General features: G+C 59.9%; 8 protein-coding genes across 8 annotated transcripts; 4 read left to right on the top strand and 4 right to left on the bottom strand.

Annotated features, from left to right (window-relative positions):
- Window positions 1-102: 102 nt before the first annotated feature.
- Window positions 103-3,729, bottom strand: BDZ90DRAFT_263721 (ATP-dependent protease La; the record flags this gene model as incomplete). The annotated part of the gene is made up of 2 exons (XM_025508616.1): window positions 103-3,486; window positions 3,712-3,729. The coding sequence occupies 2 exons, from the start codon at window positions 3,727-3,729 to the stop codon at window positions 103-105; spliced, it is 3,402 nt and encodes a 1,133-aa protein (XP_025365571.1).
- Window positions 3,730-4,162: 433 nt separating this feature from the next.
- On the top strand, window positions 4,163-5,231 carry BDZ90DRAFT_229950 (hypothetical protein; the record flags this gene model as incomplete). Its single annotated transcript, XM_025505283.1, has 3 exons — window positions 4,163-4,302; window positions 4,458-4,502; window positions 4,573-5,231. Coding segments are annotated over exons 1-3 (745 nt in total), but the record flags the coding sequence as incomplete, so codon positions are not given.
- BDZ90DRAFT_229948 (PLP-dependent transferase) lies at window positions 5,175-7,031 on the bottom strand. The gene has a single exon (XM_025505282.1). The coding sequence runs from the start codon at window positions 6,969-6,971 to the stop codon at window positions 5,208-5,210; it is 1,764 nt and encodes a 587-aa protein (XP_025365569.1). The 5' UTR covers window positions 6,972-7,031; the 3' UTR covers window positions 5,175-5,207.
- A 140-nt stretch (window positions 7,032-7,171) lies between these two features.
- BDZ90DRAFT_277374 (hypothetical protein) lies at window positions 7,172-9,129 on the bottom strand. The gene is made up of 3 exons (XM_025509002.1): window positions 8,689-9,129; window positions 8,545-8,613; window positions 7,172-8,462 (listed from the first exon to the last, which is right to left on the bottom strand). The coding sequence occupies exons 1-3, from the start codon at window positions 8,940-8,942 to the stop codon at window positions 7,472-7,474; spliced, it is 1,314 nt and encodes a 437-aa protein (XP_025365568.1). The 5' UTR covers window positions 8,943-9,129; the 3' UTR covers window positions 7,172-7,471.
- Window positions 9,130-10,389: 1,260 nt separating this feature from the next.
- On the top strand, window positions 10,390-11,470 carry BDZ90DRAFT_258004 (hypothetical protein; the record flags this gene model as incomplete). Its single annotated transcript, XM_025508021.1, has 2 exons — window positions 10,390-10,641; window positions 10,730-11,470. 2 exons carry the CDS (start codon window positions 10,390-10,392, stop codon window positions 11,468-11,470), a joined length of 993 nt encoding a protein of 330 aa, XP_025365567.1.
- A 997-nt stretch (window positions 11,471-12,467) lies between these two features.
- Window positions 12,468-17,269, top strand: BDZ90DRAFT_229945 (hypothetical protein). The gene has a single exon (XM_025505281.1). The coding sequence runs from the start codon at window positions 12,645-12,647 to the stop codon at window positions 17,148-17,150; it is 4,506 nt and encodes a 1,501-aa protein (XP_025365566.1). The 5' UTR covers window positions 12,468-12,644; the 3' UTR covers window positions 17,151-17,269.
- A 298-nt stretch (window positions 17,270-17,567) lies between these two features.
- BDZ90DRAFT_229943 (hypothetical protein) lies at window positions 17,568-22,037 on the top strand. The gene has a single exon (XM_025505280.1). It carries the CDS (start codon window positions 17,669-17,671, stop codon window positions 21,683-21,685), a length of 4,017 nt encoding a protein of 1,338 aa, XP_025365565.1. The 5' UTR covers window positions 17,568-17,668; the 3' UTR covers window positions 21,686-22,037.
- BDZ90DRAFT_258001 (hypothetical protein) lies at window positions 21,918-23,273 on the bottom strand (the record flags this gene model as incomplete). Its single annotated transcript, XM_025508020.1, has 1 exon — window positions 21,918-23,273. One exon carries the CDS (start codon window positions 23,271-23,273, stop codon window positions 21,918-21,920), a length of 1,356 nt encoding a protein of 451 aa, XP_025365564.1.
- Window positions 23,274-23,436: the final 163 nt, after the last annotated feature.

The raw sequence follows: 23,436 nt of genomic DNA, 5'->3' as shown, positions 1-23,436 counted from the left end.
TGATGTACTGCTCTGGGTGGTTTGACGCGCGTAAAGAACAGATGTAGCACATGCAGCGAACAATGAGAGCGTCCCTAAGGTCTCGATGCTATCTTGAAACCTCTAGGCCTGCTGACCCTCCCCCTCCCTCTCCTCCTTCTCCCTTCCCAGTCTCTCCTCCTCTTCCCTCTTCTCCTCTGCCTCCATCTCCCTCGCCTTTGCGCTCCAAGGTCCCTCACCAAATGCGACATCGAGCGCGCTCCATGCATTGCCCACGTAGTGAATCTCCATAGCCTCCCTCACACCTTCGGGCACGTCTGCTTCGACGTTCGCCCTGTTCGCCAAGGGCAGGATCAGGGTTCGCATGTTAGCACGATGCGCCGCAAGGGTTTTTTCCTTCAGCCCCCCCACTGGCAATACCATACCCCTTAGGGAAACTTCGCCCGTCATAGCGAGGTCAGAGCGTACGGGCTTGTCGGAGAGGAGCGAGACGAGCGAAACCACAAAGGCAACACCCGCACTCGGCCCTTCCTTGCCAATTGCTCCCTCCGGCATGTGCAGATGGACGTCTTTACCGCGGAGAATGTTGGAAGTGTCGTCCTTCGCGAGGCCAAGGGAGGGAGCGTTGCTCTTGAGGAACGAGAGGGCGATTGAGGCTGATTCCTTGATCACGTCGCCCAGCTTGCCTGTGAGTTGCAGCGAGCCACCACCGCCTCCACCAGATTCTCCCCCACCGCTACGCGAGGGAAGGGTAGCCGTCTCGATGGGCATGAGCGAGCCGGAGCCATTGCCCAGATACCCGAGACCAGTAGCAACGCCCGAAGGCATGTGACCGGTATAAAGTCGATCCTTGCTAAAGGCCGGGGGACCAAGGTAGTCCTTGAGCGAGTCGATGGTGATGGTGACCTGAACCGAATCGGGGACCTTGAGCGGCTGACGCTCTTCAGTCGTCGTCTTCGGGGCTGCGGGTGGCGGAGAGTCGGGTGCTGGCACGGAAGAATCGGGAGCCTTCTCAGCATCGCCAGACTCGCCCTCCTTGTCCTTCGCGGCATTAGCTGCCGCATCCTCCGGCGTAGGAGGCGGCGTGACACTTTGCGATGCACTGTCTGCTCCTCCTACAGCCTTGTTCACATCGTCCGGCTGCGGCTCATCGACCGTCCTCTCCGTCGATTTGGCCTTCTCTGCCGCCTCCTCCTGCTCGCCCGCAGTAGCCGGCTTCAGCTCGCCCTCCTTCGGTTCAGGGAAGACACTCTCGCCGTGATCGCGAACAATGTTGAACGCAATCTTGCGATAGACCTTCTCGAGGAGCTTACGCAATGATCGCACACCGCTCTCCCTCGCGTGGTTCTTGATGAGGAACTCGATCGTCGAGTCGGGAAGAGTGACGTTTGCGTCCTTCAGGCCTGACGCCTCCTTGGCCTGAGGTGCGAGGTATCCCTTGGCAATGTGACGCTTCTCGTCAGCGGTGTACGAGGAGACCTCGATCACTTCCATACGGTCAAGCAAAGGTTGCGGGATCGTGCTGAGCGTGTTGGCCGTGCAGACGAAGAGGACACGAGAGAGGTCGACGGGTACGTCCATGTAGTGGTCGAGGAAGGAGCCGTTCTGTTCCGGGTCGAGCATCTCGAGGAGAGCTGAGCTAGGGTCACCGTTGTGTCCACGGCCAATCTTGTCGACTTCGTCGATGAGCACGAGCGGGTTCTCCGTGCCCACCTTTTTGAGCGCCTGAATTGCCTTGCCCGGCATCGCGCCGACATAGGTTCTCCTGTGACCCTTGATCTCAGCGACGTCGCTCAGACCACCAACGGAGAAGCGGAAGAACTGCCTGTCCAGTGCTCGCGAAATGGACTTGCCAATCGAAGTCTTGCCCACACCGGGAGGTCCGACGAGGCAGATGATCTTGCCCTGAACTGTACCACGCAGCTTGCCGACAGCGAGGAACTCGAGGATGCGATCCTTGACGTCCTTGAGGCCATAGTGATCCTCATCGAGAACAGTCGTGGCGTTGGCAATCGAGTAATTCTCTGGCGAGTGAACACCCCACGGGATGTTGGTGAGCCACTCAAGGTAGCCACGTGTGACGTTGAACTCGCTCGCTGCCGGCTCGAGCGTCTGCAGCTTGCTGAGCTCCTCGTCAAAGACCTTTCGGACGGCTTCGGGCATCTTGAGGCTAGCAGCCTTCTCGCGGAACTTGTCGACCATCTTATCCTTGCCGTCCGACTCGATGCCCAGCTCCTTCTTGATGCCCTTGAGCTGTTCGTGAAGGAAGTACTCGCGCTGTCGCTTCTGTATCTTCTGCTCGACGTCCTTTGAAATCTTGTTCTGCAGTTGCGCGTTCATGAGCTCCTTCTTCAGGACCAGGAGAGCCTTCTGCAGTCGCTCCTCAACGTCAAGAGCTTCAAGGACGGCCTGCAGCTCGCCGACATCGCCGCTCGATACGGCAGCAGCAAAGTCTGCGAGCTTCTCGGGCTCTTCGAATACATTGCCAGCCCCTTGCGCGATGGAGAAGTTGGCGATTTGGTCGCGGAACAGAGGATTGAGTGAAGCAATGTCCTTGAAGACGGAGATGAGCTCAGACTTGATAGCGCGAGTGACCTGCGAGTCCTTGGAGTGAGGGCGCGCCTCGAGGTTGGAGACATTGACGAGAGAGACGGGGTAATTGCGCAGGAAGTTGGTCTGGTAAGGAGCACCGTGCGAAGGGATCTGCTCGGAAGACGACGTCGAAGTCGCTGCTCGCTCTGCCTCCACAGGGTCCTTGGAGGCGACAGCGTCGGCGTTCGTCGCTGACTCGGCGCCATCCTGATGAGCTCCATCGCCGAGCTCAGGACGTTGAGGCGATCCATGAGGCGGCAACAGCTCATCGATGCGAATACGGCGATGCGGGTAGAGAACTGCCGTCAAGCCCTCGCTCTCGTCTTCCTCGCCTTCCTTGCCGTCTGACTTTGAGGCGTCCTTTGACTTCTTGTTCGAAGAGGAGCTCTGCGCTGGGAAGACGCTAGTGATCTGGGCAAAGACACCGACGCGGTGGACCTTGTCAAGGTCTTCAATTGTATCCGCATCGCCATCCTCGTCCTTAAGGAGAAATGCTCCGATGTAGGGTTGGCCACGCTTCAGCGACTCCTTGATGGCCGCGCATACATGCGGGTTCTTGATGACGACGGCTTTGTAGAATCCAGGGAAGAGTGGACGGCGGGTGATGGGGAGAGCGAGGACTTGTGGGTAGACGGTCGGTACCGATTGCGGGGTAAGCTGACGAGATGAGGATCCACTGGATGAGGACCCGCCAGATGACGAGCCATCACTTGAGCTGCCTCCTGAGCCCGAGCCGCCAGCGGATGATCCAGCGGCAGAGGAAGACGACGAGCCAGAGCGAGAAGATGACGAGGACGAAGAGCCCTTGGAGTCTGACTTTACCGACGAGTCCTCAGGCTGATCCTGTCTGCGAAGGCGTCCTTCGTCATCCTCGTCTTCCTGCTCGCCCTCTTCGTGATCACGAGGGTCAACGCCCTTGCCTTTGAAGCGCGGCAAGCTTGCTATCGCGGATGAAGAGATGAGTCTAGGGCTGCTGCCCAGCTGGGCTGGAGTGTAGGGCGCTGCGCATCTCGGGGTGGCGAAGGAGCGAGGTGGCGGTCGAGCGCATGAGACGATGCGGCGAGATGCTGATGATGCTGAGGACGATGAGGTAGAAGAGGAAGAGGATGGTGCGAGGCTGCGTGCTTGTGTCCTTGACACCCTTGCGAGCAGCGTCATAGCGGCTGGAGGATGCGTTGCAGCAGGTAAAGAAGGTCGAAAGGGAAGATGGCCCAGTCACACGGCCTCGCTCCAAAGGGCCGGTGTGGAGCCTCGTAAGCGCCTCCGTCGTCTTCTTAGTCTTGGGCGGCTTCCGGTCGCGGAGCCACGCGACAGTCAGTGATCAGCGCCCAGTGGTCCGACGCGACAATGGCGATGGCGCTTGACTTGTTGACCACCACCACACTCCACTCAATTCCTTTGCTGCCCGACAATGTCATCTTCTCTACTCAACCGCTCCGTCGAGGGCGTTGCAAGGCAGGCAAGAGGGGGAAGGTCCTCGCCGTACGGAGTGAGTCTCTGCGCACCTTGCTGCCCTCATCGTCGCTGACTTGGTCAACCCGCTTCTCTCCACTTTCTTCCCCCTAGCGCCCGCAACAGGACCGACCTCGAGCGGACAGCGGCGACAGATGGCAGCATGACATGTACGAGGGACCATCAAGGGACTCTTCAGGCTTTCGCAAGTCAAGGATTCCAACGCCTAAACTCATCATCGAGGGACTGCATTACGAAGTGACCGAGGCTGAGCTCAAGGTGCGATGAAGAAGCAAGATTCATGCGCGGGCGGCTGAGACGGATGCTTGGGCATCTCTGAATCAGTCAAAGCTAGCTCGTGCCCCGATATCACACCGTCAATCCACTCCTGACACATCGACGGCGGCGCTTGCCCAACCATCACACGCTACTAGCACCTCTTCGAACAGATCGCACCGGTTCAAAAGCTCATCGTCAAGGTGAGCACAGCACGTATGACACGAGATGACACGCGTCAGCGACTCATCCCTCTTATACTCCTGTCTACAGTACGACCGCTCCGGACGACCAACAGGTACGGCCATTGTCATCTACGGCAATGCGCGCGATGCTGAAGCAGCCCGCACAGAGTACGATGGAGCTAATGCTAAGGGCCAGCCAATCACCATCTCCTTCGAAGAGATGAGAAATCCCGGTGGACGCAGAGCTGTTGGATCTGGGCAGACTGCCAGTGCAGGTGCTGCTTCGCAAGACTTGAGGTCCAGGATGGACCTCCTCTCCAGGATGGGGGGAGAACGACAGCTGCCCCCACCCAACGCCCCGACGGGACCGTCCGGAGCTCGGGGAGCGCCAGGAGCACCGGGCGCGCCAAGACAACCTCGCGCTGCCAGTGGTAGTTTAGCAGGTGGGCAGCGTACTAGAGAGTCGGGAGTCAGAGGCGTAGGCGGACGCAACGCGGGAGGTGTACGAGAAGCGGGACGCGGAGGAGGTGCCTCTCAGCAGCAACGCGAGAAGAGGACGCCCAAGACGGCAAGCGATCTTGATGCCGAGCTCGACGCTTTCATGAAAGCGCCAAAGGGGTCGGCTCAATCTGCACATGCGCCGGCTGATGCTGCACAGGACGGCGATGTCGAGATGAAGTAGGCACGCCGCGAAGAACAATGTTATCTATTTGCGGACGGCCCTCACTGCGCCAACGCATCCCCTCGAACGATGTCCAGCAGCGTCTGCACCGTGACCTGGTAGTCGTAACTCTGCTGCACCTTCGCGACATGTTTCCCGTCACCATCCTCCAGCCCTGTCCGCCAATTACTCACAGCAAGGCGCACAGCCCCCTTCCCACCCCACGACGTTGGCGAGACATACAACATCCTCGTCGCCTTGATTCTTGCAATCAGCTCTGCAGCCTCAACGGCTCTCCCACGGAAGAGGACCACCGTCGTAGCCCATTCCCCGCGCCAAGGTTGAGGCTCGTGCATTTTCCCCTTGTCCATCTGTCCGCACTCTGGAGTCAGAACCTCGTACCACTCCCGTCCCTCGCTTCCCCTCATCCATGCCTCAATCGCCCGCGCAAAGTCCACGTTGCGTCGTACCATCTTTGTGATACCCTCGCGCCCGTAGCAGAGGAGTGTGGTGTACACAGGGAGGGCGCGAAACCGCCTCGAATTCTCGATGTTGCGGTGCAGAGGAGATGGGAGCGACGCAAGGTAGGCGCGTCGCTCTGCGAGGAGGGAGAAGGATGCTGTGTCGCTGTCTTCCGCTAGCGCTCCAGAGGAGGCAGAAGGCGCTGCCAAGTAAGCAGGGCCCCCACCTCTGCCTGGACCAAGCACATCCTCCAGCACGCTTTGCTCTTCGCTCCCTGAAGCCTTAGCTACTAGGCCACAGCCTCGCTCCTTGCCTCTCCTCCTCACAAAGAACAAGCCGCAGTCATACGGCACGTTCAGCTGCTTGTGGGCATCGCTTGTGATGCTGTCGGCACACTCGTCGAGATGTCTAGAGATCCATTGATGCCCGTCTAGCAGGCACACAAAGGCAGAGAAGGCAGCGTCGACATGCAGCCAAGCTCCGTACTTGTCGCACAGCCGGCGCAGAGCAGGCAGCTGGGCTGTCAAGGCGCCTGTGTTGACCTCGCCGAGGCCAGCCACGATGATTGAAGGGTGCTTGCGCTGCTTGTTGCGGGCCAAGTGCGACTCCAGGAGAGCGAGGTCGAAGTCCAGTGCTACTGCGGCTAGGGCGATGGGGTCATTTAGATCCTTGCCAGGCGGCACCCTTTGCCCCACGTCTACGACTCTCGCCCGTCCTATGCCGACGAGGGCGGCCGCCTTCTTGACCGAAGCGTGCGGCTGTGCCACATAGACGTGTGTCGGTGGCGCGTATGGACCCTCATCCTCGCTATCGTAGCCGGCACCGTGCTCTGCAGAGGACCATTCCTCCAAACCTCTCTCCCTCATAGCTGTGGCGAGCGTCCTCTCTCTCCCACATGCCAGCCCCAACACATTACTTGCCGTTGCCCCCGTACTGAAAGTCCCTGTCCAATCCTGCCTTTCGAGGCCGAGCAGCTCACACAACATGCCCATAGTGTCGTGCTCGATGAGGGTGCTGAGCGTCTCGTTAGGCAGGTGAACTTGCACGTTGGCATCAAGTAGGGTGGTGAACCAGTCTGCGATCTGGGCAGAAGGGGTGACCCCACCTGTCACAAAGCCAAAGTACCTGCTGGCGGCATGGCCAGGTGCAAGAGTGGGCGCCACCTCTTGGAGGAGATGGGAGGTGGTTGCATTCAAGCCCAAGCCGGTGGCGGGGAGAGAGGAGTTCAGCTCTGTGAGGCCGCGGGTGAGGGCGGAGGGAGAGGCAATAGTAGGCAGAGTAAGGGCTTCCTTGTGTCGCTCGAGGGCAAGACGTTGGAGCCTCTCAAGCTGATCTTGCAGCTCCTCTTGAGAGGGGACGTCCATGCTTGCTGGCCCTTGAGATGCTCTTGTGCGCGGGGAATGGTACGAAGAAGTGGCAGTCCTGGAGCGTTGGGGAGGATACCGCGCCGGCCACGGCTTCCGGCACGTCGAACCAGAGCTTGGTCAACAAACTCTCAACATTCAAGCTCTGCGAATGAATAAAGGATCTTTGACGATTCATTTGGATCAGGACGAGTTCGCCGAGGCGCTAGTACATTGGGCTGCTGAGAGACCGAGAGATGAGCGGCGGACCACCCTGTTGACGGGAACAAAGGCAGAGGAAAGACAACAAAAGGAACGAAAAAGGAGATTCAGTCATCGAGTCTTCGGTGTAGAAGGGGAGTGACGTGGAGGTGGGGACGTTAGGTGATGGTAGAATGTAGCGCCCATGGATAAGGGGGGAGAGGTTGACTACGTTCCTCAATGGCCTCGCAGGGCTACCCGGGGTATCGTCACCTGCATTGCGTTCCCACTACCAATCCTTTCTCCAAGCTACCACTTGCTCAGAAGAAGAAACCTTGCAGATGCGTGAGACCCTGCTGCAGCAGCGACTGAGCCACATCGACGTTTCCTCCCGCGAACCAAGCCAGGGCCCCAACCCCAGCAGCAGCCGCAGCCCCCATAGCGCCCGCGGCAGAGACGACTGGCCTCCTGCGGACAGCGCGTGTACCTCGGCGCACCTGACGCGAGACGAAGTTGACGCTCGAGTCGTCTGCGAGGTGGTCCAAGTCGGCAGTCGGTCGCTCGTTGGAAGCGCGACGCTTGCGGCCGCGAGTGGACGGGCTGGTGGAGCTACTGCCAGTGGTGGCCTTCTTTGCTGCGGCTTGGACGTCCTTGGCGAGGTCCTTGCTCTTCTTGATTTGCTCGTCGATTTCCTTCTGCGTGAGGCCGGCAGCGGCTGCGATCTTAGTGGTGGTGCTCTTGATGACTCCCTCGCCGTTCTCGGCGGCCTTGGTGGCAGCTTTGGACTTGCGGCCACGACTGGCCTTGGGGCTGGCAGTGGTCGAGGTTGACTCATCCGCCTCGCTGTCCTCGGCCTTGGCAGCAGTGCGCTGACGCTTCCTAGGCGTCGTGGCAGAGGGGGACTCGCCGCCCTTGGCCGCGGTTGAGACAGCAACGTTGTCTGCGCCGACGAGCTGAGGACCATTCTCTAGGTGGACAGCCTTTGCGTCGATGAGAGGCTGCGCATAGGTGAGGAGACCGTACTCTTCAGCAATCTCTACGGCGTCCTCGCAGGGGAGCCAAGTGCCCTGCAGCCTGACGCCAGTGCTTCCCTCCGGCAGGACCTTGGTGTCGGCCTCATCTTCGGGGGCGGGGTTCTTCTTGGGACGGCCGCGCTTGGGCGTGCGAGGCTTGGTGATCATACCGCCGTTGGCGCGGTCAGTGTCGAACTTGCGGTCGAGGTAAGCCATCTCGGCGGCCTCTGCTGCTCCGTCAGCGTAAGGGAAGGCGAGCTGGAACATCGACGATGCGGCAATGGCGTTGGTGTCGAAGCTAGTTTGCGCAGCAAGAATGGATAGGGAGGCGTGAGCTCGCGAGCGAAGACGCGTAAAACTGAATGCAATCGTCTGCTCACCGCTTGAGGAGGAAGCCATGGTCCTTGCCGTTGACGGTGTCGAGCTTGACGCGACCGATGATGATGTCCCTGATAGAGGTGAGCGAGGGCGTGAGGGTGAGCATCTGCAACCTATTCCCCACCTCGACATCGCGCTCTACGTACCTCTCTTCGCGACGGATGATTTGCAGCTTGACGGGAACAGGATCAGCAGGCAGCTTGGGGTTCTTTTCGGTGGGAAGAGCAGGCCTGCCGTCCTTCTTGTTGGCTGCTGCCTTTCCCCTCGTGCTGGGCGGCTTGCTCGAGGATCGCGAAACATTGGATGCGACTGAGCTCGAGCGAGCGCGACGAGGCGTCGACTTGCGAGGCGTTGTAGCGCGACGCGGTGTCGACGTGGATGAAGATGATGTTGGGGCCATGAGGAGGGCGCGTTTGAATAAGGATGCGTGGTGTTGTGCGGGTGAGGCAAGGGCTTCGGGTGATGACAATGCTCAAGCTGCGCCTTTTGCTATCGCGACGACGATCTCGACGTACTTGGTAGCGTAGAGAGCAATGGCGATGAGATGGTGAGGGCTTACGGAACGGGATTGGGCAAAGGGAGCAAAGAGGGAGGTCAGCTAGTCGGGGCGAGATCGATCGTGTGTTATTTCGCGCGTGGCTGCCGCGCCCGCTGCTCCTCCCTCCCCGTCTTCGTCCAAGGAGACGCGACTCGAGGGTGGCACACCGCTCAGATGCCTGCATTGCCGCTCAAGCTAGTCAACATCCACGCTCGACGAATGGCGTGGGGGGCAGGCGCAAGACGGGGGCCCAATGCTACCATGGCCGGCAAGCCATCGACACTATGAAGCAGATCGCGGCTCAAAATGGATGCTTGAGATCGCAAGCGGTATCCTTGTGCGCTGACTATCGCTGAAGACCATGATCTACCGATGTGATTGCTGCAGCCGACAAGTCCGGCAGGCTTCATCTTACACTCTGTTGGACAGTCGAGTGTGCCTTGCACATACTCTGATGGCTCCCAGACCAGATCGTGATGGTTGTTGGGCGTCGCAGGTGCGAGCAGGGGGCACCAGAAGCTTGACCGCAGGCGAGCACTCATCACTGTCACCACCCGGCTCAAGGGAACCATCGCGCAATCTCTACGCTCGAACCACCGACCTTTGGCCCGCTCGTCCCTCGATCTACCCGCCCACCATCGGCGGCGAAACCCCACGAGCGAGGATGGCCACCTCTACCAGTCTCCAGGAATCGTCTAACGACGGCAGGCACCGGCTACTTTATGCGTACAGCGACGGACAAACAACAGGCGCAGTGGTGTGCAGCATGGCGATATTGTCCTCGGGCCTCGCTGCCCACTTTCACCGCCTGTCAAGCCCACATTCTCGCCTCATCCTCGCCTCGACCTCGCCTCGTTATCGTCGCCCGCCGTCGCCGTCATGGTCGCTGTACTGTCTTCGTCTTCCTCTGACATGCTGACCATCGCGGATGGTTCTGGGTCTCTTTTTTCTTTTTCTTGAGCTTCAAGGCTCTGCTCCTCTGCGTGCTGCCGGCCTTGTCCGGGCCGCACGGCTATGACGTCGCTTGTCGCACTCGAGCTCCTGAGGTGCGTTGCTCCACTCCCTCTTTCTCCGACGACAGGATATGCAGGCCGGCCCCAATCCGGCAACGAAGACGCAACGACGCAGCAACGCAGCAATGCAGCTACTGTAAGCGCAGGCGAGTCTGGGCCTCGACAGAATGCAGCGGTGAAAGGATGAGGACGGCCAAGGACGGTAGCCGGTATAAAGACGAGGCGAAACCATGCAATGCAGAAAGTTGCACCTTCTCCACCTCACATCTCTATTGCTCCCTCGCGCACATTCAAACATGTCCGCCATCACCACCAACGGTAACGCCGTCGCTGACGCTACCCACCTCAACGGTGGCTCTGGCCTCGACAAGTCGGCTGCTCTGCCTACCGAGAACGGGGTCGGCCACGCCGCCGGAGCTGTCCCCAACCAGCACGCCGGAGTCGCCTCGCACACTGGTGGCGCTGGCAGCGAGGGCATTAACCCCCTGCACCCTGGTGCCGGTTACGCCGGCGCAGGCTCGCAGGCCAGCGCTCCCGATGCCGGACTCGTGAGTAATGGTGTGCAAAGTAGAAGATCTTGTTGCCTGCATCCGTTGAGCTGACTCTTGGCATCTCCTGCATCGCAAACCCATTCAGGCGTCTCATTCGGCTGCTCCGTCGGCCCTTGACACCTCTGCGCCTGCGGCTCACTCCGCTGCTCCTTCAGCCGCTGAGCCCATGTCGGCCACGTCGGCGACGACTGCGCCTCAGTCAGCCGTCTCTGCTCAGCACCCCTCGACTGCCGCTGCCGCCCCTGCTGCCGCTGCTCCTGCCGCTACGACGAACGCCGCACAAGCGCCTGCCGCTGGTCAGCCTACGACCTCGGCCGCAGCCCCCGCTGCTGCTGGTGCCGCCGGTGCTGGTGCTGCTGGAGCTGGCGCTGCCGGCGCTGGCCAAGGCACCACAGGAGGCGCTGTCAACGTCAATGCCCTGACGAGCAAGGAAGTCAAGAAATACGACAAGCTCCTCAAGACGGAGGCCAAGAACGAGGAGAAGAACCTCAGCAAGCTCCTGAAGGAGGCTTCTATCGCTGAGAAGGCTCAAGCCAAGGCTGAGAAGGCCGAGCGCCAGTCGATCAAGCGCCTTTCCAAGGCCACAAAGAAGGAGCACGACGCCTCCAAGAAGCTCAACCGTATCACTGCCACTCACGGCAAGCGTGCTGAGGACAAGACCAAGGCCGAGCAGGAGCTCGACATCAAGAAGAAGAACAAGACTGAGACTCACAACGCGTACGAGACCGCAAAGAAGCGTGTGGACGAGGCCCGCTCTGAGTCGCAGAAGAACCAGCAGGAGCGTGCAAAGAGGCAGCAGAACTTGCACGGCGGCACAGTAGCCTAGACGTGCGAGCGAAAACCACGATCCCAAAGGATAGAAAAGGATATACCTCGAAGCCCTCCTTCGATTGCTGGCTCATCCAGCGATCGAACTATACCGCCGTAGGCTTCTGGATACGTCTCCATTTCAGCGATCACTTGATGATGAGATGAAGGCGTGTCCGCGGCCTCGGCCTGAGGATTGCAGATTCGTCCGTGTTGCTTGCTACTTTGTTCCCGCGGAATCTTTCTCCCTATATTCCTTTTTTCAATTCGATATCAAGTCAAACTATTCTCCCCTTGTGCGTGCAGGTGGTTGAGGTGAGTGCAATGTCGATGACGAAGACGACGCTAGTGAGGAGGAGCTGAATCTGGGCTGGACCTGATGGCATCACGGACTACGGACGCCCCGTTGGTCCGCCTCGGCAGTGCGAGTGTTCAATCGCTCCGTGTTCGTCGATCGTCTAGCCTGCAGCTGGTCCATTTCAGAGCCTCACCCCAGGCCGTCTCATAGCACCTCATGATCACAACCACACACGATCCAGCGATCATCATCCTCTCGTCTAACCATCTTGAACTCGTTCATCATCTCTTCACTTCATCCAAACTAGATCCACGCTGAGCGCGGTCCGTCCGAGAAGCTCTAAATCTCAATCGCTCGGACTAGCGGAAAGACGCGTCTGGCCCCTATCCCGCACCAGGGTCCTCGTCACTTGAGGTAGCACGTCCATTGTGCCTGCTTCATCCTCGTTCACCATTCCACGGCTCGAGCAACGCGCAGATTGATCGTCGACGACACTCCATCATCCACCAATTCTCCGAGAAGAGCAAGACTCAGAGTGTGGGCGCTTGATCATTTACCAAAATTGGAAGCTGCATCTGCGTAGAAGCTCCCAAACGTCTGGTAGCCTGGTAAGTCCGACTCGACCTTCTAAGCTCCATCTCACCTCACATGAATCTTGCGTGAGGAAGGGCAGAGCAAAGGCCGTCTCTTGCTGACCTTCACTTCATCCACTCTACGACCGCCATTGCGGCTTCGATGACCAGCAGGCACGACAACGTACCATAGAGAGCCCAAGACAAGGCGCAGCGTCCAGGCTGGTCGAAAGGAGGGGCCAGCGAGGCCCTCCATTCTCAACATACAGAATCGCACCCTCAATTAGTCGAGGAGTTCTCGTACAAGGACCCATCTACATCAGATGTCGTACCTCCCGGAAGGACCCACGCCTCCAGGTCCAACAGCGCAAGTCCTCCCCACCTGGCTCTCCTACTCGCCCGCTGCTACGAATGTCGCTCCCTACACTTCATCGCGAACGCGCGTCATCTACGATCCACAGGGCACTGATCCTCCGAGGCAGACGGTGCAGGTGCAGACGGGCGTAGAGACGAGCACCTCGTACAACATCAAGTACGTGCCACTCGAGTATACTGGTCCTTTCCCTGCGCCGGACCTTGGCACGCTCTACACGACCGCTGGCCAACCACAAGCACAGCCGACTGCTGGATCTGGAAATAGCGGGTCGGGCGGCAATGGCAATGGCAATGGCAATGGCAATGGCAATGGCAATGGCAATGGCAATGGCAATGACAATGGTGGTGGCGGCGGTAATGGAGGGCAAGCAGGCGACGAGGGGTCAAATAGCGGTAGCGGCGCTGGTAATGGAGGAGGCTCCAATGGCTCGGGAGGCCAGCAAGGAGGAGGCGACCAAGGCGGTCAAGGGAATGGGCAGGGCGAACAAGGGCAACAAGGCGGCCAAGGCGGTCAAGGAGGACAGGGCGGCCAAGGCGGTCAAGGAGGACAGGGCGGCCAAGGCGGTCAAGGAGGACAGGGCGGCCAAGGAGGTCAACAAGGAGCTGGTCAGGGAGGCCAAGGCGGCCAAGGCAGTGGACAAGGTGGCCAAGGCAACGGCGGAGATAATGGCGAAGGTGGCAATGCAGCTCCCTCCGGTGCGGGTGGTAACGGTAATGGTGATCCCAGCGCAAGCCAAGCTACAACCCCACCGAGCCAGTCCTCTCCAGATGGCAATCAGCCGCCAGCATCAGACAATTCACCTACAGCCACCACCCCTTTCAACGCACCAGCTGCATCCAGCGCGCTCTCCTCCTTAAGCGCAGTTGCCGCTACTGCGACAGGCGCCGCTCAGTCTTCGGCCGCCTCCTCTCTCAGCGCCGCAGCCAGCAGTGCCTCTGTAGCAGCCAGCAGTGCGGGCGACTCTTCTTTAGCCAGTCAAGCCAGTGCAGCCAGCTCCAACGCCAGCGCTGCGAGCCTCTCCAACGCCGGCCCTTCGTCCGCCACATCGCCGATCAGCAGCGGCACGAGTGGCAGCCCTTCATCCTCAGCTACTCGGCCTTCTGGCACATTACAGCCTCCAAACCCTAATAACCTTGCTACCGGCCCTCACCTTTCAGGTGGCCAAATTGCTGGCATTGTACTGGGTGTCTTCTTCTTCCTCCTTCTGCTCCTGCTTCTCCTACTCTGCTGCCTGCGGAGAAGAAGAAGACGACGAGCAGAAGGCGCCGCTGCCGGCGGAGTCATGGCGCAGCATGGCCGCCGTGTCTCGGACCGTGTCGCAAGCGCTTGGTCGAACATTGGAGGTGGTGGAAGTAGCGGCGGTGCCAATGGAAGCGGTGGCGGAGGTCAAGGCGCCTACGCCCCCCTCACTGGGGCAGCAGCCGGCGGCGCTGGCCTTGGGCTCGCCGCAGCCGCAGCCGGTGGACGTCGAGACAGTGATGCAGACACGGACGACTGGGAGGCTGACAACCTCACTGGCGGAGATGGTGGAAGCGGATTCTTTGTCGTTGGCGGGCGACGTCGCGGCGAAGGAGATGGAGGTAGCTTCCGCGGTAGACGACTCAGTGCCGCCGCAGGTGGAGGATACGGCCCGGGTGGGATCGGCATGGGCTCGCCTCCAAGCGCGCAGAGCTCGCTCAGAGAAATGCCGCCTTCTGCTGGCGTTCCGAGAGGCGGATCAGGATCTGGCAGTGGTGCTAGCAAAGGCCTTATCGGTGGGCTGCTCGGCGGCAGCTGGCTGGCCCGTCATCTCGGTGGGGCTCAGAAGGGAAACACAGTACCTACGCAAGATCCGGACGAGACCGCTTCGGAGGAAGACCTCACCAGCTACGCCAATGTGCGTCGCTCCCATATCGAGGGGGGCGGCGAAGATGAAGGGCGTGGCTTGATGGGCGGATACGATGACAGCGATCACTACCCGGAGATGCAGCAATCTGGGCCATCACATTGGGGCGGCTGGCCTGCCATAGGTGGAGCCGCAGCAGCTGCTGGTGCCGCAGGAGCTGGAGCTGGCTACGCTGCTCGACGGAGGAATCGCTACAGCAGCGATGACGAGGATGGTCGAGACCTGGATGACAGTCGAGGCCGAGACTATCACGATGCGGCAGAGGGCGACCTCGGTGCTGCAGGCAATGGAAGCTCGCGCAATGGCACGAGCAGCGGCGCACACGACTCCAATGGCTCTTCGCAGCTGCCAAGCAGCAGCGGGACAAGCAACCCACCCGCTAGCCGATCGACCCCATCACCCCTGATCGGCGCTTCGCTGCCTCCTCCTCCTCGCCCGGCTCGAGAAAGAACCGGAAGCTCGCCCAACGTTATGGCCAATCTACCAGAAAGCAGTAGCGGCGGAGATCGTCTACGAGAAACCCGCCTACCATCCTACGGTAGCGACTTTGGCAGCGGCGATATCGGCTACGACCCTAAGCTACTCGGTGCTGCAGCTGGCGGTGGGGCAGCGGCGGGCGGTCTTGCTGCGTGGGCTTCAGGCCATCGTGACAGCCAAGGCTCGACGTACTCCAAGGGCCATTACCCTTCTGGAATTCCATCGGGAAGCAACAACAGCAAGGATAGCCTGCAGAGCAACGGCGGGCGACACAGCAAGTTCATTAGCGCGGACACCAACTTGCTGGGCCCCGGAGCAGGCGGTGGCAACAGCAGCGGGACACCAAGCCCGAACAGGAGCAGTGAGGATGCGAATGATGGCCAAGGGCACCGCAGGCTGCCCACCATCCAGAGTGTAGGCGAGTTCGGCGAGCGTGGAAGCACAGCTTCTGCTCCATTCGCGACTGCTACGACTGGCGGGCAGCAAGCAACTTTCAACTCTTCGGAAGGCTCCAAGGCCCGCAGCCGCGCTTCGTACACGACAACAGCTGAAGATCCGGACAGCGCTCCGCAGCCGATGGAGCTCAACTCGCCGAGGGGCACGATGGGGCAGCGTCGCTCGTTGCACGACGAGGGGCTGACGGATGGCGGAGAGCTGCAAGACGACGACGATGATGAAGACGGGTCTGAAGATCAACACGGCGAGGAGGATCCTTTCAGCGACCGGCCGACATCCTCGCAATCGCAGAGCAACCTCGGCGCAGCAGCCGCTACAGGAGGCCTGTTCAGCGGTCTCGCAGCAGGCATTCGACGATTAACCATGGGCGCTACTCCGGGCCCGGCTCCATCATCAAGAGACGACCATTACGACAGTAGCGAACAGCAGCGCGATGCCTCCGCTTCGACGCACCTCATCGAGCCACAGCAAGCTGGCAACGTTCAAAGTCAGCAAGCCAGTGTCTATACGGGAGACAGCAGCAGTAACCGTCGCCACGGCCAGCAGTCCAGCGGCAGCGGCAATGCGTCTTCTGGCATGGGGCCCGGCGCAGCCGCAGGCGTGGCTGCAAGTGGCATCGACCGGCCCATGACACGAGCCTCGGCGAGGAGCGGTGCCGACTCGTATCTGGACTCTGAGACGCACGGTGCAGGCTATTCAGCCTCGGTATCGGACAATACGACGTCTTCTGGCTCTGGAGCGAGCAGACAGCGCTCCGGTCGCTCGATGGCATCCGATCATTCGAGCGGTGTGGACTCGACGAGCTGGCGAGCACAGCACAGCAACGCGTCGAGCTCGAGTGGGAGTCAGAGAGGTCGCGCTCGCTCTCCCTTCAGCGATCGCAGTGCCAGTGCGCACGTGCAGAGCGATCTTGCTGTGCCGAGTGCTGCAGGAGGGAACCTGAACAGGAGCTCGACAATCAGTAGCCGCGGAGGAGTGTCGAGCATCTCGGGAAGGGCTGCGTACACTGGAGCGCGACACGGTGGGCGCGAGGATGGGAGCGGCAGTATTGCCTCTGGCCCATCGATAGACACTCGTGCCGGAGAGGAAGAAGGTGCTGGAGGTGAGGTGGCTAGCAGTCGTGCCACTGCGGGGGGCGAGTCGAGACGGCTGCCGAGCAACCCCTTTGAGGATGACAGCGAGGACATGTCGACCCTGCCGCCGCTGCCGCCGCTGCCGCCTTACGCTGCATCTGAAGGCGGTCCGAGACGTTTGAGCTCTGTCAGGGAAGGACCAGAAGACGAGGGCTCGGCTCCGCCTGCGGGTGGTCACTATCCCAGCGCGACACTTGGTGAGGCGGCTCTTCGCCAGTCTCAACGCGAGGCGCGAGCTGCTGGCCAAGGCAGTGGGAACAGAGGTGCTCGCCGTCCGCCAGGATCTCTGCGTGGTGTCCCATCCTCACTGATCCCAGGTTACGGCGGGCCTGGCTCTCCCGTTGCCGGCGAATCGTGGAGACAGTCTCCACGCGTCGAGAGCTTGGGACGACAAGCGGCAGCTGCAGCCGCGGCATCTCAGCCAGAGGAGCAGGACCAGGGTGAACGAGGGGCAGAGACTTCGACGAGGGGGGCCGCCAATTGGGGTGGCGGGCTGCTCTGATAACGGACACAACCGCGATGCGATGCAATGACGGACCTGCTATGATCTCTGCTGACGACAACGAGCGCTTGAATGCATGCGCCTTTTGCGCCTTGCTCAGCGTCTGAATGAATACCATACGATATATGCATGCTCTCTTCTACCGTTGCGTGATGGTGAGGAGACGATGGTAGCGCGACGACTGTGTGAAGCGCGACTGTGTGCAACCGTCTCACACGACCTCGTCCGCGAGATACGGCCGATTCGCTGCGCCCCTCCGTGCCTCATTGGTTTCTGCATGCCGAACCGCGGTTCGATTTTTAGTCTCGAGTAGAGCGACGGCAGCAGCGGGGCGAGCTGCAGCAAGTCAATTCGCAGGCAAAGTCGAATTCGCACTGGCTTGAGCGGCAATCACGATTCTTCTTCTTCTTCTTCATCATCACTCTGCCCGCGCCCTGGTCCCACTCGCGCCGACCACTGTCATTTCACCCTAGACGTATACCGCGGCTCTCGAGCTCCCATAGCAGCGCTTGGCCATCATGTCCAACTCCTCCCCACTCGAGCCTACGCCGCCTGATTCGAAGGCCCCGGCCGCAGCCTCGTCGACGCCTATCGCGTCCTTTGCCTTCAACTCGGGCGATGATGCTGCGCTGCGCCAATGGGAGGCTGATCAGAAGCAGATGCGACCCAGCACTGCTTCCAAAGATGAGGACCAGATCACTACCACATTCAGCAGTGACCCTTCTGGCACGACATCCAGCAGCAGCTTCGGCGCCAAGCCCATTGTGGCCGCCGGCGACGTTCCTCATATGCCCGCACCGGCCTCTGTTCCTGTACAGCGAGACGAAAAGGTTGACTCCGACAAGCTCTCGTCAGCCCCTTCTCATGTAGCAATTGAGCTCGAGAAGCTGCAGAACGACGAAGGCGAAGAAGCCATGCGCCAGGACATCTACCTTCCGGCGCAAGATCTCCTCATGACCATCCGCTATCTCGAGAAAAGCTGGCTAAATTTCACCCTCTTCCTCATCGGATCTGTCCTGACTGCGGGTATTCTGCCCCTCATCATCGTCTTCTGGGTCCCGCGCATCTACCGCCAGTGGATCTACTACGTCCGGGAGGCACCCACCGAGGACGAGTTGGCCGACTGCAAGGCCATCCCTTGCCTCGTCAAGATCCCGAGCGAGCCAGCTTCGCTCCAGAAGTTGGTACCTCACAAACTGCCCACGCCCACGCCTGCCAACAAGATGTTCAGCCCCAACTTCACTATTCCTTATACCAGCCCGGCTGATGTTGCGCAGGAGGTCCCGCGACCTCCCCTCGCTGGAGGCCCTACGGCCAACACAACCCTTCTTAGCCACGTCTTCGTCCTCAATTTCCGTCATACTCCTCTGATCTTCCACGCTCCCTCGCAGAAGCTCGTCTCTCTTCCAGAGTGGCGAGACGTCGGCCTAGAATCCGGCGCTGCTCCTCTCACGCAGTCAGAGGTTGCCTTCCGTCATGCCCTCTTTGGCCCAAACATCATCGATGTCAGGGGCCAGTCGCTCATCAAGCTCACTATCACAGAGACGTGCCATCCCTTTTACGTCTTCACATTGGCCTCGTGTGGTCTGTGGTTTTACGACACGTACCAAGTCTACGCTGCAGTCGTCCTTGCTATCTCCATCCTCGGTATTGCGGCTACTGTCATTCAGTCTCACCGATCTCAGGTCAGGCTGCAGCGAACTGCGCGATACGAGACTCAAGTCGAGGTCATGAGAGTCGGACTCAGCGCCACCTCTGCATCTTCGTCGCCAAACGACGAGAAGGCGTCCCTGGCATCAGAGACGTGGGAGAAGGTCTCGTCTGAGGCTCTGGTACCTGGCGACATTGTGTCTCTTTCCCCGCTCCTCTCGCAGTCGCTACCCGCCGACATGCTTCTACTGCCTGGCGCATCCAGCTGCTTGGTCAACGAGTCAATGCTCACAGGCGAGTCAGTCCCCTGCTCCAAGACGCCCATCTCTCCGCAAGCCCTCGCCGAGTTCGCACGCGGAGAGCGAGACCTCAAAGGAGTAGAGAAGAGCCTCGTATGGGGAGGCACAGTCCTACTTCGAGCGAGCGCCGAGAACTCAAATGACCGAGTCAAAGCCGTGGTGACGTCGACTGCCTGGAACTCGAGCAAGGGCTCCCTCGTCAAGATGATGCTCTTTCCCAAGCCCGTCAACTTCGCCTTCTACAAGGACGCTTTCCTATTCATCCTGATCCTCATCGTCATCGCCGTCATCGGCTTCATTGGCAGCGTCATCAACTTTGTCATCGTAGGCGTCGATGGCGATGAAATTGGGCTGCGGACCATCGACCTCTTCACCATCTGCGTCCCACCCGCTCTGCCAGCTGCTATGAGCATCTGCTCGACGTTTGCGCTGCGTCGCCTGAAGCAGGCCAAGATCTTCTGTGTGTCGCCGCAGAGGATCAATCTGGCGGGCAAAGTCTCGATTGCGGTATTCGACAAGACGGGCACGCTAACTGAAGGTGGCCTCGAAGTTCGTGGCGTGAGGATGCGCGGTGAGAATGGCAAGCTCGACGAGCTGCGCGAGCGCATGGAGGATGTCAATGAGGTTGAGCGCGAGGTCAAGATGGAAGAGGCAATGGCTGCCACGCACGACGTCAACCTCATCGACGACGAACCGCTCGGTGACCCGCTCGAAGTCAGCATGCTCCTCTTCACCAAATGGACGATGGAGAGCGCGAAGAGGCCGCTGACCGGTGCTCAAGTCAGTCAGGGCAGCATAGACCCCTACGTACAATGCCTTCGCTCCCCTTCAGGTGACGCGACCATCGCCGTGCTGCGCAAGTTCGACTTCGTCCCCAGCCTGCGCCGCATGTCGGTCATCACTCAGGCTGCCTCGTCATCCACCTCATCGGCGACAATGTACGTCAAAGGCGCACCCGAATCGATCATGCCACTCTGCGACCCTGCTACCATCCCGGACGACTTCGACGTTATCCTCAACGAAGCTACGCGACGTGGTCTTCGTGTCCTTGCTTTCGGCTACAAGACTGCCTCGCTCAGCTGGTCAGGAGCTCAAACCTGCCCACGCGAGTACGTCGAGTCAGACCTCTCTTTCCTCGGCCTGCTCTTCTTCGAGAACAAGCTCAAGAGCACGACCGCAGCTGCCATCGCAGAGCTGCACGAGGCGGAGATTCCAACAAAGATGTGCACGGGCGATTCGGTTAACACCGCGATTTCAGTGGCAAGGGAGGCGGGCATGATCCCACCTGGCCAGCCAGTCTTCGTGCCCCGTCTTCCGCAGGGAGTCAAGGCGCACAAGAGCCTAGGCGGGATGTCCAATCCAGCTGAGCTGGTGTGGAGCGATGTCGACTTGCCGCAGGAGGGCGAAGGAGCGGACGAAGATGGCGGGCTGGACCCTTACTCGCTTGCTCCTCGTGACCCGAAGCTGAGCTTGTCGACAGTAGGCCTCGCGCTGACCGGGGACGTCTTCCAGCACTTGCTTTCGCACGCCTCAGACGAAACTATGGCCCGCCTCCTGGTGCGCGCACAGGTGTTCGCCCGCTTCTCACCCGAGCTCAAGGCAGAGCTGGTGGACAGACTGCAGCGAATTGACCATACGGTTGCTTTCTGTGGTGATGGAGCGAATGACACTGGTGCGCTCAAGGGGGCAGACCTGGGACTCTCACTCAGCGAGGCTGAGGCTTCGGTCGCCGCTCCGTTCACGAGCGGTGCCGATGACATTGGCTCCCTGCCACATCTCATCAAGGAGGGGCGTAATTGTCTTGCGACTTCGACCAGCCTCTTCCTCTACTTTGCCCTCTACGCCCTCACCGAGTTCTATAGTGTCATCCTCCTCTTTGGAGTCACCGCCTCACTAGACAACGCTCAGTATCTATGGATCGACATCTTCCAGGTCTTCTGCATTGCAATCGGCATGGCCTGGGGTCGCCCTGCTGCCACCCTCTCTAAGTCGCGCCCCTTCTCCCGCCTCATGACACGGCGCATCGTCCTCTCCCTGCTGGGCGCTATCGTCCTCCTCATCATCGCGCAAACGGTGCCCTACGTGATTCTGCACAAGCAAAGCTGGTACGAGCAACCCCCATTCCAGCCCGCGGATCTCTCTCTGACAAATCAGGACAATAGCGTGGTGAGCAAGACGGCCATGTTCACCTTCACCATCGCCTCAATTGGCTGGGCGCTCGGTCCGCCGCATCGTGAGCCGCTCTACCGCAACTACCTGCTGTCCTTTGCTATCCTTGCCCTCGCGGCCATCAATTTCGGCATCCTCTTCTCCAACTCCGAGTCTAACGGCCTCTTCCGCCTCTTTGGACTTGTCGAGCTGCCTACGAGCTTCCTGTTCATCATCTTCGGTACCGTCCTGGTGCAGGCGCTCCTCTTCTTCGTGTGGGAGCTCTGGGCAGTGGATGTCGTCTGTGGATGGTTGGCGGGGCCGATGAGGCGATTCAGGAGTTGGAGGATCAGGGGAGACAACGTTGATGTTGAGAAGAAGTTTAGACGGGTGGAGAGGGCATTGAAGAGGGAAGAGGCACAGAGGGTTGGAGTGTAGCGGGTGTAAGGCAGCCTACGAGTTGCTCAGTCTCACCTGCGTCCGTGTCATCATGTTGTGTTTTGTTCGTTCCTGTACTTTTAGCATCGGTTTGCACGCTCTTCGCATTGGCTGAATCGCATCGAGCATCAGCATCAGCATCAGCGGTCAAATCAGAGATTGAGCCGTGACGATGATCTTGTGATGCCCATACGTCGCCGTCTAAAGTGGTGAAACACATGACTCCTCGCTCTCATCTCGGCGCAGCCCTCACTCCCAATCCACTCGTCCCCGTCCCCTCACCACTTCCAGCGTCCCTGACCGCCTGACTCCTCTCGCTCATGGTCAAATGTTCCCCCAATCCAACCCCTCCTCCCAGGTAATACTCCCGCCACAAGCTCTTCCCCCTCTCGACGACGCCCAGTACCACAGGCGCGACCAGCGATCGGGCAAAGATCTCTCCAAAGCCGAGGAAGAGGCCATTGATGAATGGCAGGCCTAGGTTGACGAGTAGCGAGGATGAGAGGATGGAGAAGCGACGGGTCAGAGGGAGTTGGGAGGAAGGAAGGAGGGCTTGCAGGAAGAGGGGGTGTGGGGGTGACGAGGCCGAAGAGAGTGTAGACTCGTCATCCGAGCTATCCTCGTCCTCGTTCACACTGCTGCTCCTACTTCTTCTCCCTCCTCGTCGCGGTGGTGGGCTCGCCCCTTCGGGCAATAGCTCAGGCGGAGGCGGGTCCTTCCTGGAGCTCGTACCGACGCGCCCGTCGAGGGTCGGATCATCGGTTCGCCGCGGTAGGAAGCGCGGCATTCCTGTAGCACTGACGGTGGGCACGGTCTCTGGCAGAGCATCGTCTTCTCCCCCAGTAGCAGTCGTCTTTGGCTCGTGAGGGGCTGCGCTCTCTTCCTCAACCGGACTGGCTCTTTCTGACTCGCTTCGGGATGAGGAAGAAGGCTCGTCGCTGTATGCTATCTTTTGCTGGGAGGGCGAGGGTCCGAGGAAATCTGACGGGGACGTATAGCTCGATGAAGCTGATCGCAAGGTGTCCGCCATTCCCTCTCTTGACTCGAACGCCTCACTGACCCCATTCGTTGGGAGACTGCTGGTCGGCATAGGCGGTGGTGAGGGCGAGACATCCTCCATGACCCTACGCGTCGTTGAGTCCTCCCTGACGAGGGGTGGTAGTGAGGACGTACGGTTTGATGAAGCATTCAGTTCCCTCAGTGTGCTTGATTCAGCTTCTTGGCCCCTCTCCTGGTCTTCTGCCTGCTGCGCAACCGCGCTGCCATCGTGCGAAGGTCTTCTTGATCTCGCTTCCGACTCGAGGTCGAGGTTGGAGATGATCGACTGAGAGAGTGCATCGCGCGTTGCAGGAGATGATGATGAGGATGATGCTGTGCCGCTACTGAAAGGACTTTGGTCTTGGTGACTGGCTTCGCTGGCCGATGTGGGAGGTGTTGATTGGGATGAGGATGCAAAGGACGAGGACAAAGAAGGTCGATGCTCTTGCGGGCGAAGCCGCGGGTGCCGATTGGGCGAGTCCAGTGAGGACGGTGACGTGGGTGAAGAAGAGCCGTCTCCGGTTGAAGCTATTGTCTCTCTGTCCGACATGCTATGCTGAGAAGGATGATGAGGAAGGGATGCTAAATGTGCTCTTGCAACTGGTACTGGTTGATTGCGCCGTGAACAACTCGGCACTCGATTGCTCGCTCGATCGCTCGGTCCGCCTCCACGAAGAGGCGAAGCGGAACAGCAAAAAAAGCTGTCGGTCAAC

The sequence above is a fragment of the Jaminaea rosea genome, assembly GCF_003144245.1.
Source record: "Jaminaea rosea strain MCA 5214 unplaced genomic scaffold BDZ90scaffold_1, whole genome shotgun sequence".
In the NCBI taxonomy this organism is placed as follows: domain Eukaryota; kingdom Fungi; phylum Basidiomycota; class Exobasidiomycetes; order Microstromatales; genus Jaminaea; species Jaminaea rosea.
This window is presented reverse-complemented; position numbering and strand designations above follow the sequence as displayed.